Source organism: Branchiostoma belcheri, unplaced genomic scaffold, assembly GCF_001625305.1.
Source record: "Branchiostoma belcheri isolate BF01 breed outbred unplaced genomic scaffold, Haploidv18h27 scaffold4, whole genome shotgun sequence".
Lineage (NCBI taxonomy): Eukaryota > Metazoa > Chordata > Leptocardii > Amphioxiformes > Branchiostomatidae > Branchiostoma > Branchiostoma belcheri.
The window spans coordinates 5,233,255-5,247,684 of NW_017804020.1; the positions used below are offsets into that span (position 1 = coordinate 5,233,255).

At 41.2% G+C, this 14,430-nt stretch overlaps 2 protein-coding genes across 10 annotated transcripts; one reads left to right on the forward strand and one right to left on the reverse strand.

Annotated features, from left to right (window-relative positions):
• Positions 1 to 23: 23 nt before the first annotated feature.
• On the forward strand, positions 24 to 2,600 carry LOC109477305 (SLIT and NTRK-like protein 3). Its single transcript, XM_019778435.1, has 3 exons — positions 24 to 372; positions 779 to 835; positions 994 to 2,600. The coding sequence occupies exon 3, from the start codon at positions 1,009 to 1,011 to the stop codon at positions 2,551 to 2,553; it is 1,545 nt and encodes a 514-aa protein (XP_019633994.1). The 5' UTR covers positions 24 to 372; positions 779 to 835; positions 994 to 1,008; the 3' UTR covers positions 2,554 to 2,600.
• An 813-nt stretch (positions 2,601 to 3,413) lies between these two features.
• Positions 3,414 to 14,249, reverse strand: LOC109477303 (copine-8-like). Of its 9 annotated transcripts, none has more exons than XM_019778430.1 (20): positions 14,157 to 14,249; positions 11,475 to 11,612; positions 11,152 to 11,192; positions 10,837 to 10,883; positions 10,351 to 10,454; positions 10,101 to 10,140; positions 9,796 to 9,872; positions 8,967 to 9,030; positions 8,659 to 8,762; positions 8,254 to 8,358; positions 7,946 to 7,987; positions 7,291 to 7,369; positions 6,885 to 7,000; positions 6,534 to 6,580; positions 6,296 to 6,401; positions 5,852 to 6,055; positions 5,625 to 5,727; positions 5,432 to 5,489; positions 5,065 to 5,138; positions 3,414 to 4,944 (listed from the first exon to the last, which is right to left on the reverse strand). In XM_019778430.1, the coding sequence occupies exons 2-20, from the start codon at positions 11,555 to 11,557 to the stop codon at positions 4,717 to 4,719; spliced, it is 1,722 nt and encodes a 573-aa protein (XP_019633989.1). In that variant the 5' UTR covers positions 11,558 to 11,612; positions 14,157 to 14,249; the 3' UTR covers positions 3,414 to 4,716. The 9 variants fall into 9 exon arrangements, with proteins under 9 accessions (XP_019633989.1, XP_019633988.1, XP_019633993.1 ...); XM_019778429.1 differs by having other exon boundaries at positions 11,475 to 11,609; positions 14,157 to 14,179; XM_019778434.1 differs by lacking the exon at positions 14,157 to 14,249 and adding an exon at positions 13,538 to 13,641 and having other exon boundaries at positions 7,291 to 7,366; positions 8,967 to 9,027; positions 11,475 to 11,609.
• Positions 14,250 to 14,430: the final 181 nt, after the last annotated feature.

Sequence of the window (14,430 nt, forward strand, 5' to 3'; positions counted from 1 at the left end):
ATTCGAAATGTCCCCCCCCCCTCGTGACGTAGTTTCTATTCAAAATGTCCCCCCAGTGATGTAAGCAGTTTATGCGATCCGTGAAAGATGAATGGGTCTATTAAGCTACTGCCCCAACTGTCAACATCATGGTTCTGACTTTCAGCTCTTCCCAACATACCAGAGTCTTGCCCTCCTGAACAGAGGGGTCATGGTATGTGCCCTTGTGTCTATGCAAATGGTGTTTTTGACAAAACGAACTGCGCAGTTAGAGGGTGTGACATTCAGGCAAGACACAGGTGCCACTTCCTTGACTATTTTTCCGACCAGGTGCACACTTGTAAGTCAGTCTGTAGGATTAACTTGTACATTTCTTCAGGACACTGTCTCTGGGTAAGTCTTCATCTTTGCCTTATGTTTGGTACTCTTCTGCTTGTAAACAAGCTGAATTATGCACCAAGACACCAACATACTAAACATATGTAGTGGATTTATATGAATGTCTGTGACATTTCTGCCAGAAATTAGCACTTTAAAGTGACAACTAGTTTAATATGTTTTTAATAGTTTTAATTTAAGAAAAAAATTTTTTCTACTCATTTCCTGGTCAGGAAGGCTTGTATATGGATGTATGGAAGGAAGTAAGACTACAAAAGTTGATACCAACTAACACAAAGACAAGCAAGATACAATTAAGATTTTTCAGGTGCAATTTATATTGCTTTGAGTTATAAAGCTGCGAGTTACATGCAATAAAGGAACAGCTACTCTGAGCATAAACTTGTGTCTTACATTGCAGGGGCGTTACAGTACAAGAAGAGAGGTCAAGATTTTCTGTTGAGTGTAAACTTCACAGGTACATTTTTCTTTTCAGTAATATTTGACCTAATGTTTTGTAAACTTAGTGTGAATGCATGTACTGTATATTGTGTAGAAGTCTCAGTACTAATGAAGATGTAAATGAAACCAAGCCTCAGGGTCTCACCAGTGTTTTTGCTCTTACTCCTGAATCAGGGCACAGAGAACAGCATGGGAGAACAGCTTCCAGGGATGCTGCTGTCCCTTCTGATCATCCTGAAGGTGTCTGGATCAACAGCAGCTTCCTGCAGCCTTACACAAGTTACAGGTTCTTTAACTGCTAACTGCAGCAGCCAGGGCCTCACCAGTGTTCCTCAGAACCTGCCAACAGGTGTCACTCACCTATATTTGCAGAATAATCTAATCACAAAATTAAATCAGTCTGATTTCTCACAGTATGGGAACTTGACAAATCTGGATCTAGGAAACAATGAGATCAGTGAAATTCAGGCTGGAACATTCTATCCTACACCAGAACTGAGAACATTGTCCCTGTCTCATAATAAGTTAATGAGCCTCAGATCTGAAATGTTTGCAGGGCTGGGAATTCTGGACTCTCTTTATCTAGACAATAACGAAATCGGTGACATTCGGGCTGGAACTTTCAATGAAACATCAGGACTAGGAACCTTGCATCTACAGCACAATAGGATTACAGTCCTAAAAGCTGACATATTTGCAAAACTATCAACAATCTCTACTGTAAACATTTCCAACAACCCTTGGCAGTGTGACTGCAACATGGTTTCCTTCAGGCAAAAGATGAAAGGGTCATATCTATTTGAAGACCAAATCACATGTGAAGGACACAGAGGGCAAAAGCTCAAAGATATTAGTCCTGAAAATCTGCAGTCAGACTGTGAAAAACCAACCATGCAGTCCGAAGACCAATGGAATGTGCCTACAGCTGGTAACCATGGCTTTATAGTGGGATTTATTAGTGGGAATTCTGACATATTTTCCCCACCTGTTCTTGTTGGCATTGCAAGTGCCATTTTTACACTAGTTATTGCAGTGATTGTTCTCACAATCTGGTACAAGAGACGCTCCAGAAATATTAAAAAAAGCTCAGATCCTAGAGTTTTCTACAACACTGCCAATGTCACAGCCAGAGCTCATAACAAAACAAGGCATGGTGACCTTGGGGCAGACGAAGAGGAGTATGACTATGTAGACACTCTGTCACAAAGATCACATACAGGTACAACCCTCAGAGGGCGTCTTAGCAGGTTCGAAGATGAATATGATGTTATACCACCTTCCCTTCCACCAAGAAACCCGACAGGTCTATCAGCTGCTGGCCAGAATGGGTCAGCAGCTCTACATGGTGCTGATGCTCCATGGGGAGTCATGGATAAGGATAAATGTGAAACTGTAAACAATGATTCTCAGTTCAACAAATATGGAAACAGCAATGTGATAGCAGCTGCTCAAGATGCTGAAACAGATGTACATATAATCATGCATGAAGATGATTACTTGTCTTTTGTCATTACTGAAAAATACAAGCCACAGCCCAACAAGAACAGCCAAATAACTGCAGCTGCTGAGGATTATGTAGCTTCCCAACAGGGGATGAGTCATGAGAATGATGTTGAGTCAGCTGAAAACCAGACACAGGCTGACTGCCAGAATGAACCAGCAGCTGTCCTTGGTGCTGAGAAGCATGTCCAGTACTGGGGTGAATGGTATGAACTTGGATGTAGGAAGTTGTAATAAGTTGTATGAAGTTAGAACTAAGAACAATGTGATCGGCAGGATGTGACGCTGACGTGGCCATATGACTTGGGCACTGACTATTAATCAAGTGTGCTAATCAAGAACTGATGTAAATAAGGGCACGTACGTGACATTGCAAGCTACGGGTGCAGGGAAGAGCTAAACAAATCTGCTGATATTTCAAAAGGAAACCCTTGAGGAGCAGCATACCTACACATCCCTCCTGAACAATCTATGATTCCCCTCCAAAGTTTTCCCGGAAGAAAACCAGACCCAAAACAGCTGTGGGAACAAGACTTGTAAATGTGAGCACAATGCATAACTTTAAAAATTTTGTGGTGTTGCATATTGAATGACATCATTCCAAAAAGACTTTAATTTTGTGCTTTGTATTAAAATCAAGGACTCTAACTTCTCTCTAAGTACAACTGACATTTTAAAGCAACCTTTGTAATACATGTATCATGTTACTCCAGTCAATTAAACAAGAGTTATGAGGAATTATGAGGAACAAATTAAAGTATTTCAAGGAGATTAGATGTCTGACATCTTGAAAGATGTACACAGATCTTTTGGGGCATGTCAGAAATTTTGAGAATTCTTTATGAAATTGTGTGGTACAGCTGTGTGACTTTGTTATCTGAATAAAGACATTTAGGATGGATTATTTCTTGCAACATGTGCGTGTATAGTGTACGCTTTGCAGAGCTGATGTGTTACTGTATGTCATGATAAGACGATCATATGTAGATGAGCCATTTTAAAGGGCAAACAAAATCTTGTTCCAAATGTCATAAAACTACTTAATTCTGCTCAATAAAACAAACCACACAAAGATTCACTCTGAGACTCATACCTAGGATTTCCAGTTTAAAGAGCAATAAATGTAATTCATGCAATCATTGGCAATTCGGTTCTCCCGAAGCCCATTAGTGGTTACTAGCCACCAAGTGTAGAAACGTCCACCCACTGAAAGCTTGCACTCATACAGGTTAACCATATATTTATTAATGTATCTAGCATCCACCTAAAGTTGTTAAATATATACGAAAAAAGTTTATATAATATGATTGTAAATATAAGTCTATACTCATACAGTTACTTGGTATCAAAAAGTACGAACTTTAAATCCGAGCCACTCTCTCCTTCCTGGGCTCTGCTGGTCTGATACAGAAGTTCAATATGTACAAAGTATCAAAATTATTATGAAAGTTAACCTGAATTGCTACATAGCAGGAAAAGGACTTTACTTTCCTCCACATTATACTGAAGAAGACCAGAGGACTGGTAAAAAATTTGGCAAGTCCCAATTCTTGTATTAGAGTAAAGTTAAATCCATTTCCATGTATCAAAATGTTGCACCCTGTTTGGCAGGAATGGTAACCTGCCTGATCAATTATTACCTCAAATTTATGTTATTAAGCAAAACATACAAGCTTTGTAATATTGTATGGCACAGAAAGGTTGAACATGCAGTATTTACAACTGAAACCCTGATCCCAGGACAGATGTTACTTTTGTCTTGTATTACAAGGTTGACATCCTCCTTAATTAATGTCTGATCACTGGTTACATTCATATCATATGGCAATTGTCAGCTAAGGTCAAGCAACAATTAGTATGTTTGGAATATGGCAATGGTAAAAATATTCAAAGTCCTATATAGACAATTCTCTGCCACATCTGATTAGTGTATCTGACACATATTTATCCTAGTATTACAGCCAGGAAGACACAAATCCTTGCTTATATCAACATCAAATCATTCTTGATTAAAATTCATTTTCTTACATCAATAATTTTATAAGTTTCTAAAGAACTAGGGAGTTACAAAAATGTAACTTTACATGGCCTTTCTAAGAGTAAGGAGCTTCTAACTGCACCATTGAAGGACATTTGGAAAGTCATTTTCCTAACTTTATGGACACAAAGCTGGAAGCCCTTTGTTTCAATGTCTTCCTTTTTGCACAGTTTGTCATTTCCTTTCAGAGTTAGCTTACCTCTACATTCATTAGTATGTTAACTTGAAGCTTACTTCTGTGTTAACATAAGTTGTATGTTTGTAGATGTAGACAAAGAGGTTGAATTAAGAAAGTAAGTCAAACATCAAATACTACCATAGATTTGAACCTTCTTCCAACAAGTCATGTTGGTGGGGCCTTATACGATGTTGGTAGTCCCAGGGCCTGTGGGTGCAGAGGGAGCTGACGGAGCTGTAGGTCCTGAGGGGCCTGTGTAGGCTGGTGGCGGTGCACCAGGCTTGATGCCATGTTTCTTCATGTAGGACAACAGCTGATCAGGCACCTCTGCTAGGACATCCTTGGCCAGCCGTGCCTGGCTGAGGACCTGATTACCCTGCCTGTCCACATAGTCACGGAATGGAACAAACTGCCAGGGGGTGTAAACAAAAACAAATAAACAAACTGGAGCCTTGTTTAAATGTTTGCAGAGAAAAAAGGATGTGTCAGCCCTTCAGTGAAAGGTCTACATAACAACAGTTGAACCCACCTGTACAATGTCCCTCTCAGCCTGTCTGCCCCGGTATGACAGCCGGACCTCATCTCCATCCAGCACCTCCATAGCTGTAAACAAGGTAATTATAAGTACAAGGTGAAACCAAGGTTTGCAAAAACATCACATAAAGCTATGATTTATAAAGTCACACAACATCATGCAGAATCAAACCAGGGTCAGCTGACACAAGACGCTATATATTGGAAAAGAACAGTGTAAATCACACGGGCGCTAAGTGGAAGTCATGAGAAATTACGGTATGGCCTTTTCTATGTTACGAACTTAAGTCTGTAGGGCTGACCTGGTCTTATCTGAGACCTTTTGGTAAGGTGCACAGTTTGTGGAGAACAAAAACACGTACCTTCAAAGTCATCATTGCCAACACCAACGATGATGATGGACAGTGGCAGTGTGGCTGCCTGGAAAACAAACAAGTTGTTAATCAACATGCCTCAACAACAGCACAGGTTTTCTCACTGTCTACTCCTGTGCAGTAAGAACAGCAAACTCAAAATGAATACAAATTCTTATACACATCTACTAAAGCATCTTACATTGACGATGGCCTCCTTGGTCTGTTCAAAGTCGGTGATGACTCCGTCTGTCACGATCAGCAGGACAAAATACTCGCCACCCTCCCTGCTCTGCGAAGCCAAGCTGTTAATCAAAATAGCAGCTGTCAATCAACTTGGCAGATGTCAACATGGTAGCTATCAATCATGGGGAGGTTACCTAGCAACATGGATGATGTGGTTACCTAGCAACCTGCATGGATATTTACCTGGCAACATGGTTGATGACAGGGGAAAAGTTGGTTGGGCCATAGAGCTGGACTTGCCGCAGTGTCCACTGGTAGGCCTCCATGATCCCTGCCACCCCAAAGCAGTATGGGTTTCCAGGCTGGCCGTTCAGGGGGAAGCAGTGTGACACGGTGTAGCCGGGCGGGGTTCTGGCACCAAACCCAAACGCCGGGAACAACTTGTCACTGAGTAGGGTGGAAGGGAATGGCGAGTTAGGAAAGAAAAAATATACAAGGTAACATTCATTGTTACCTGTTAAGGTCCTCAGTGTTTGTCACTGAGTAGGCAACAATCATCATTCTATAATCCACTGATCTATGACCTGGGCACCAATGAGTTACCATCAGCTAAAACAGGATTGAGGTCCTTTGTTTTATGTTGTCACTATCTGTGGCACCTACAAGCATTTGAACATTACCTGTTACCTGTCATAGTCCTGGATGATCTCCCCAACGGCCCAAAGTGCTGTTGCATACTGGTTCATCCCGTAGGGGTTGATGTAGTGCAGTGACGTCGGCTGCTGTGGCTGGCCTGGAAACAAACATAAACAAACAATTACACAGAGTAAACAGCAGACCTACTGGAATTTGCATGATCAATCATATTGTAATGCATGTTTATGATATATATATAATTTATATATTATACATGTTTTGTACCCACCATTTGAGGCAGTGAAATCAATGGCAACTGTGAAGTTCATCTGTGTCCTGGAAAGGAAAATGACCATATAGATAAAAGAAAAACTGAAATCATTATAGACAAGCCTGACTACTGATACAAACTGAAATCCATGCAGGGCTAAGCAGGTGTTATCTGACACCTTAAATCGAAAGTCAATCCTGCTGCACATCCATAATGGTTAGCAAAGTTAAACCCTGGCAAGTTAAGAGTAGGAGCTCCCTAAATGTGAGTGGATAAAACCAACCTGATCTGTAACATTAGGTGTGTCATACCTTGACAAGTTTACCGATTATACAATGCAAAGAAAAACATATACTGCTGTGGACTCACCCTCCCCTGACATAGTCCAGGAAGGAGTACTGCTGCTCCACCTTTGCGTACTGCAGAGTCACCGTCCCCGAGTTCTTGTACTTCTTCTTCTTAGCTTTTTTCTTGGGGTGGATCACCTGGAGGAGACCAATAAAAGCCTTTCATCTCACTGCAGTCACTGTGCATCATCATGCAGGTTGGCAACAAGCCAACAAACTACATGTACATACAAGTTCAAGTCTTGTTGTTACTTACATGAAAATTGCTGACATTATCGGTAGTATTTTGGATCACTTGTAATCCCACTGATATGGAAATACCTGTTCCCTCTGCCTGATTCCTACCTGGCTTGTAATCCATCTTACATTGCTCTTGAACAACAGTTGAGTACATGTAAACAGGAATGTCCCACTTCACTGTTACTTACATCAAATGTCTGTGTCCCGGCAGCTCCAGAGGTCAGCTGACGCAGGTTGGTGGTGAACACACCGATGAGGTCATGGCTACTGGGGCGGGAAATCGCCATGACAACAGTCTCTTAGTAACATATCACCATGACAACAGTCTCTTAGCAATACCATATCACAATGGCAACAGTTTCTTAACATTGTATCACCATGGCAATAAACGGATAATTGTACTGCAAATCACCATACAATCAATTTCATGGGCCATGGCAAGTACTAGTACATGTCTTTGTCACACATTTCCATCATAGAAACAGGTGGATGTAAAATATTGCCATGGTAATGACTTTGCTTATCATAAATTGCATACTAACATTCAACTCAGATTTGCTAGATGGGATACTCATTAGGATATCAGAACATCTAGAAATGGTGCTGAGAGTATAGATTCAACTTACAAGCTTGACCTTTGGAAGACATATCTGACAGTACATTTTTTAGTAACCAGATGTGTGCTGTGGATAGACTCGCCACCGACATGCACTGAACAGGCAGCATGCAAAACCATCAAACATCCAACATTAGAAATCTGTCTGCAATTCTGCATGAAAGATTGTTATGACACCTTAGCCAATTTCTGTTTCTGTTCCTTAGGAAAAACAGACTCCAACTTACCCTCCATCCCTGTTCCAGTCATAACACTCCACTTTGATGGTCCTGAAATAGACAAAATGGCAGAGTCAACAACAAGAGGGGCTTGCTCAGGAATCCATGGTTAAATCTGGTTGGGAAGTGTGTGTTGGTTCTCACTAAAAAAACTTTATCACATGTATCATGTGGAATTATTTGCAAACTGTTGAAAACATTACTTGAAAAACCAGTAAACCATTACCGACATGACAAACCTTGGGGGCACATCTATTACTTGCCATTTGAAGTAGGATTTATGACAAATGACTTAGTAGTGCATGAGCACCCCCTACCGGTCATAGTCAGCATTGCAGAAGGTCCTGACGGGAATGGTGAAATGTTTCCACTGCGGGTTCAGAGTGTTCTTGATCACCTCCGTCTTGTGACATGTCGTCCAGCTGTGTGCATACAGTTCAAAGTAGTCATTTCAACTTTCACAAATTTCTGCATTTCTTACAAACTATTCATGACTCAGATTTGGTAATAATCAAGAATAATATGTACATAAAAAACAACAGGAGCAGGAAATACATGTGTGTGCACCAAACTTTCATTCTACTTAGAGACACTGACCAGGAACTCCAAATCTCCAAATCTACATCTAAGTTGCACTGAGAATCTACAAGATACTGGACTTCCATAAGAAGTAAAAGCAGGTGTCATATTAATAGGAAAACTGTTGTAAAAGAGATTCTTGCCTTCCATCCTCGTTGCAGCGGTAGAAGAGGAGGAAGGGGTCAGACTTGCCGAAGAAGTCCTTCTTGTCCAGCTTTGTGGCTCGGAACTGGAGCGTCACAGCATCCTGTAACAATGACAAGGTGGTCTCATGGATAGGGCTGTTGACTTGGTCATTTGAACCCAGAGCCGAAAAAAAAATAATGTTATGCCCCTGGGACAGGCACTTTAATTTATACCAATCACCATTTTCCTCACTCAAATGAAGGGAAAGTGAGTAGGTTTGGGATGTTTGAGGTAAACAAAACAAACAAACAAAGGCATGACCTACCTTGCAGCTGCTGAGCTCCTCGGCTGACAGGATGATGGTGCCACATTTCTTAGCTGGACCACTTCTGGAACAACAACAGTTGATATCATCCTTCATGTGTTCTAAATAATTTAAAAATGCCTACAAAATGTTTAACAATTATGCATATTTTGCATATCATTATTCATGTAAGGCTTTGTATATAATTGTGGTGTTTGGCCTAGGCCTGCAAAACAAGGATGTTAAAAAGTGCAGGTCAACCTCAAATTAGTGTACTGCCTTAATTTGCTACAGCTGATAACCTTGCATCTTTAGCCAAAGACATTGATGCATTGGGACATGCTAATTTGTTGTTTTTTTTGGGGGGGACTACAAATAGAGGAGCAAGTACAAACACCAGCTAAGACACGTGGCCTCTCTGACCTGATGTTGAATAGCCTCTCTTTGAAACCAATCTGTGGAAGTCTGCCGATGAGGGGAGGGGAGGGAAACACACACAGAACAACAGAGTGAAGTTTATTTTCCCAGTTTTTTCTAGTTATGTATGAAATGTTTGGAAGGATGAAATGATGATTTTTGTAACAGTTGGTCAGCATGTTGCAGTTCAACATCACAGGCCTTCTTACCCAGCTGCCTCTGGCAAGGAGCATGTACATGTGTACCTAATACTAGTGATAATAACACAGCAAGCATTGCAGGCCAGGACAGTGAAATCACTTGTTTCAGATAGAAAATAAAATAAAAACTGGTGAGTTGTGAGAGCTGGTGGTCGGGATATACATATATAAGCTAATGGCTGTTTACAGTGATTAAGGACCAAAGTCACTGTTGAAGTGATGAGACTACATACGTTAGTGGTTTTTCGATCTTGCTGCCCGGTGCCCCGACAATCTCTCCCAGCGTACATGTGACCTGCCCAAGGAAGTCCTACAAAAAAAAATATCAACATAACAAGAAGATAAATGCCACCAATTCACCATTAGTTGCTATTGCTACGTTTCGGCATCATGCTAAAATGAATGTTAGAAAAACACCATTTTCACATTCTTGTTGAGTATAAGTCAGCAAATTATGGATGTGGAAAACTCATCATTAACTTGGTCTGCTTGTTTTTATTATGTTTAAGACAAAAAAAGTGGTGACAAATCTACTCACATGTTTGGAGAGGTCAGCACTTTGGGAGTCAATGTCATACCTGGAAATTCAATGACAGAGGAAAGGTATAAATTGACTTTGTCATCACTGCAGCTTGGAAGTACATGACATTCATGACAGTTTTATGAAGTGAAGTGTTCCTCCCAACTGTTAACATCTTGATCTCTTGCTTCGAGATATTTCAAATACATGTACCAAGTTCTCTTTGTGTTATATGAGCATTTAATCAAACTCAGACTGCAAGACTCACACTTTAAACATCAGCTTCTGGGACTCCTCAAAGAAGTAGTCAATAGTGAACTTCTTGACAAAGTCTGGGTTGAGGGTGTTCCATATTGTCTCTGTACGGCCGTACTGGGGAAATAGGAAGACCAAGTCATCTTTAGTTATCAATTCAGTAAAAACTAAAATCACTTCACAACTAATCATTCATCTTATTTCTAATTTATATTTTTAAATCTTAATCCATTATTGAACAGTTTCTCGGCATAGACCATTTATAAAAAACATATACCGGTACTTATATATAACTTGGGATGTAGAAGACGTTGCAAAAGTCCCTATACTTTTCTTTGTTTATTTTAACCTTTGCTGTGTTGATAAAGTACCCTTATATCAGCCAATTCAATATATACATATCCCACCTCTAGAAATGTTGCCAAAAAATTAACAATTTGAAAAACCTAACAACTTTCAAAGCCATGCACTGTGTGAGACAGGATGGTAGTTTTCTCACCTCTCGGTACTCGGTGGAGGCAGTCGCCTGGACAAACATCACTGCCACTGTGGGTGAGGAGGGGTCAACAAAATTAGGCATTTTTAAACTTTAGAAACATATTAAAATTTCAGATAGGTATCTATATGACACAATAAAAAAAACATGCAGACAGATTCGTAGATGTAACGTTACATGTAAAATTGTAAATGTATCAGAAATGTTATCAGTGTTAAGTGCGGCGGTGCAGTACCTGTAGTGGTACGCCCATGTGGGGAAGTGAAAGGGGAACTCGTACGATTAACTGTTTTAGCCTGAGCTGAAAAGAGAACTCACTTGGATCCGACTTGGAGAAAACATCCATGTCCAACAGGTTTCTGGGGGAGACACGGGATTGTACATTAAATTGATTATTAACATTCATTGCCAGATGAGGAGGGACTGTACATTACTATTTACTGTCACAGTGTGTGAAGGTGGGACTAAATATACAATATATTGACACTCAAGTCACTCACAGTTAACTGAGAAGGGATTGTGTATTTATCTACTGTTATTATATACCCATTAGTGAAGCTACAGTAATATTTGTCATACAATTAAGCAAATGTCTCTCTTGAGCAACTTTTAACACAGCAAGGTCTTAAAGTAGCACCCACCTGCATGACAGGGATACCTCCACCTTGGTTGCAGGGATGACAGTCTGCGCTGGGTTCTGTGGTTGATGTGGAACTCCCGCCATCCTCGCTCTGCTGCTGACTCTACTGGTCACTAAAAATTGGCTTTGTGCTGTCCTGCTATGAATAATATGCACAGTCAAATCTATAAATTTATGACAAAAGGCAAAAATCAAGTTTCTGACTCTGAGCAGCAGACCAAGTTTTATCTCTCTTTTGCACAGATATTTACAATTTCAGTAGTCAAGTCTTAAACCGTAAGGGAGATGGGAGAAAGATGCTCTTCTCATTTTCTAAAAATGCCTGACAGCTATCAAAACAACAACACTGGATGGGGGTGGAGCACCCCGCGACTTCCCTCTTACACTATCATAAATTGTCTAATACCTTGCCAAAAGACAAAGACAAAAGCATATTATATATAGCATAGGACAGCATGACACACAGAAATCATACAGTTTACCTACGATATGCCAACATCCGTGCGCTTTTTTCATTACATAGCGTACAACAAGTAGCAACTACACTGCCATGTTACCTTGTGTATTCAGCGGTCTTATAGTCTTGTCAACACTGCACTTCTCTCAAATATCTATTATCTAAAATTATCTAAGGTTACTACAAAAACACTTCAAATGTTGGGCTCTAGTCACTCCCACCAAGCCTGTACGATATAAACTACACGGCGTACAGGGAACCTTTGTCTTTAAAAGAGAACCCGACGCTATTGTGAAACCACGACCGATAGTACTTTTCCACAATGGGCTATTCCAAAAAATAAAGGAGAATGGGGGGCGGAAGAGGTTGGACTGGACAGGGGGGTGGGTAAAATATCTGGACTGGACAGGGGGTTGGGTAAAATACCTGGAACGGACAGGGGGGTTGGGTCAAACAAATCTGGACTGGACAGGGGGGTTGGGTCAAACAAATCTGGAATGGACAGGGGGGTTGGGTCAAACGAATCTGGAACGGACAGGGGGGTTTGGTCAAACAAACCTGGAACGGACAGGGGGGATGGGTCAAAATAATGAAATTGGACCGGACAGGGGGGTGGGTAAAAAAAATTCTGGACTGGACAGGGGGTTGGGTCAGAAGCTGATTTGAGACCTCTTCCACCCCCCCTCCACAGTTATTTTTTGGAACAGCNCAAGTGCAGTTTAGTGCCACTGAAGAAGGGTGAGAGATGTTTCAACTTGAAATGTCCCAAAGTAATCTCTGGAAAATCATGGCCATCTTGTACTGTTTTGCTCCGCATGTCTGCTCATAATTGCTCAGTCCAAAAAAAATTGCACTGTGCATTTTTCCCTGTGTAGGTAATTCCTCAAAGGGAAAATGCTCAGTGCATTTTTTGGTGCTTTTCTTCATACAATCATACGATGCCCAAATCTATGGTGGAGCTTAGTTCAGTCTCCTCATAGTGATGTTGAATGCTGAAAAAATTAAACTCTCCAAACAAGTTTAAATACGTTCAATACTTGACAAGTCATCTCATGCACATAAACGCTCAAAACTAAAAAACGTACTAGTAATTGCCTAATATGAAAAAGGCAGGTATATTAGGACAAATCTGGAACGGACAGGAGGGTTGGGTAAAATGGATCTGGACCGGACAGGGGGGTTGGGTCAAACGAATCTAGAATGGACAGGGGGGTTGGGTCAAACAAATCTGGAACGGACAGGGGGGTTGGGTCAAACAAATCTGGAACGGACAGGGGGGTTGGGTCAAACGAATCTGGAACGGACAGGGGGGATGGGTCAAAATAATGAAATTGGACCGGACAGGGGGGTGGTAAAAAAAATTCTGGACTGGACAGGGGGGTTGGGTCAGAAGCTGATTTGAGACCTCTTCCACCCCCCTCCACAGTTATTTTTTGGAACAGCCCAATATTGCACAATAACAAAACATTATGTTAGTGAGTCATGGTCAGAAATGGGCGGGGCCAACAACTAGTACTCTTCCAGAATTTCACCCTCACGACGCAGTGAGCACGACAGTCTGCTATTCATGTTGTCGGGAAAATAAGTAGAAGGGTTTGCTGACTTACCGTGCGTTTACTGTTACCTTCTACAACTACTACAATGAGTCGCACGCAGCGTTGAACCAACCTATCTAGGAAGTCGTTTGTCACATCCAGAGTTATGCCAACAATGGACGATTCCAAAACATAAACGTGAAGGGGGGAGTCGCTGCAGGTCCTTCTGAAGTTCTGTCCCAAACATCCCACTCCTTTAAGTCATAGTCAGACTAATATATAACGTTAACTAGATCACCTTCAACGACATCCATCTATATTTTCTTGTTAATGCCCAGCATGCCTCCGGGTCCTGGGTGTAAAGTGTGTTTACTAACCCATTTGTATTTTGAAGCCGTCCATGATGCATATTTTTGTCTCGCACCAGTGTTTTTCGACTTCTTGATAACATCTAATCGTTCTTCTAATTTACCTTAGTACATTGTTAACTTCCCCAAAGCAACATAACTTGAGAACCTTTTTTTAAAACTCTATCAAATGTTGTGTTCACCTGAAGCAGTCGTACCAAGTTTGGGTAGTTAGGGACAGTCCCTATCCCTACTAACACCTTAATCCCCTAACTGTTTGGTGGTTTGTCCCAAAGACGTTACTAGAGTTCCAGTGACACTTCTAGCTAAAAACATCTGCTTACCTCAGTCAGGTCAAGGAGCTTTCTAGGTAGAAGAAAGGGTGTACTAGTATTTGTTTCTTGAAGACGCTGCTGTGACCAGAGGGCGTTGTAGTGTGTCGTGTGCAATGTCTCTGGGTGATCTGTCCCCGCCCCTGACCTTTAACCTGCAGTGTGAGGTCAGAGGTCAGGACTTGGCGGGAACGTTTGGCCTGAGGATCGTTGTGATTTTTGGTATGTGGACAGCTCCTTGACATGGTGATAGAAATTCTTGATATAACCACTTAAAGGTCTACCA

What these genes read in the sequence shown, in the direction of transcription:
- LOC109477305 (XM_019778435.1), top strand. Translation starts at nt 1,009, where the DNA reads ATGGGAGAACAGCTTCCAGGGATGCTGCTGTCCCTTCTGATCATCCTG.
- LOC109477303 (XM_019778430.1), bottom strand. Translation starts at nt 11,557, where the DNA reads ATGGCGGGAGTTCCACATCAACCACAGAACCCAGCGCAGACTGTCATC. An exon ending in AAGATCGAAAAACCACTAAC is followed by an intron (nt 9,031 to 9,795) that starts GTATGTAGTCTC and finishes TTGTTGTTCCAG; the next exon opens with AAGTGGTCCAGCTAAGAAAT. An exon ending in CGCTGCAACGAGGATGGAAG is followed by an intron (nt 8,359 to 8,658) that starts GCAAGAATCTCT and finishes GTATGCACACAG; the next exon opens with CTGGACGACATGTCACAAGA.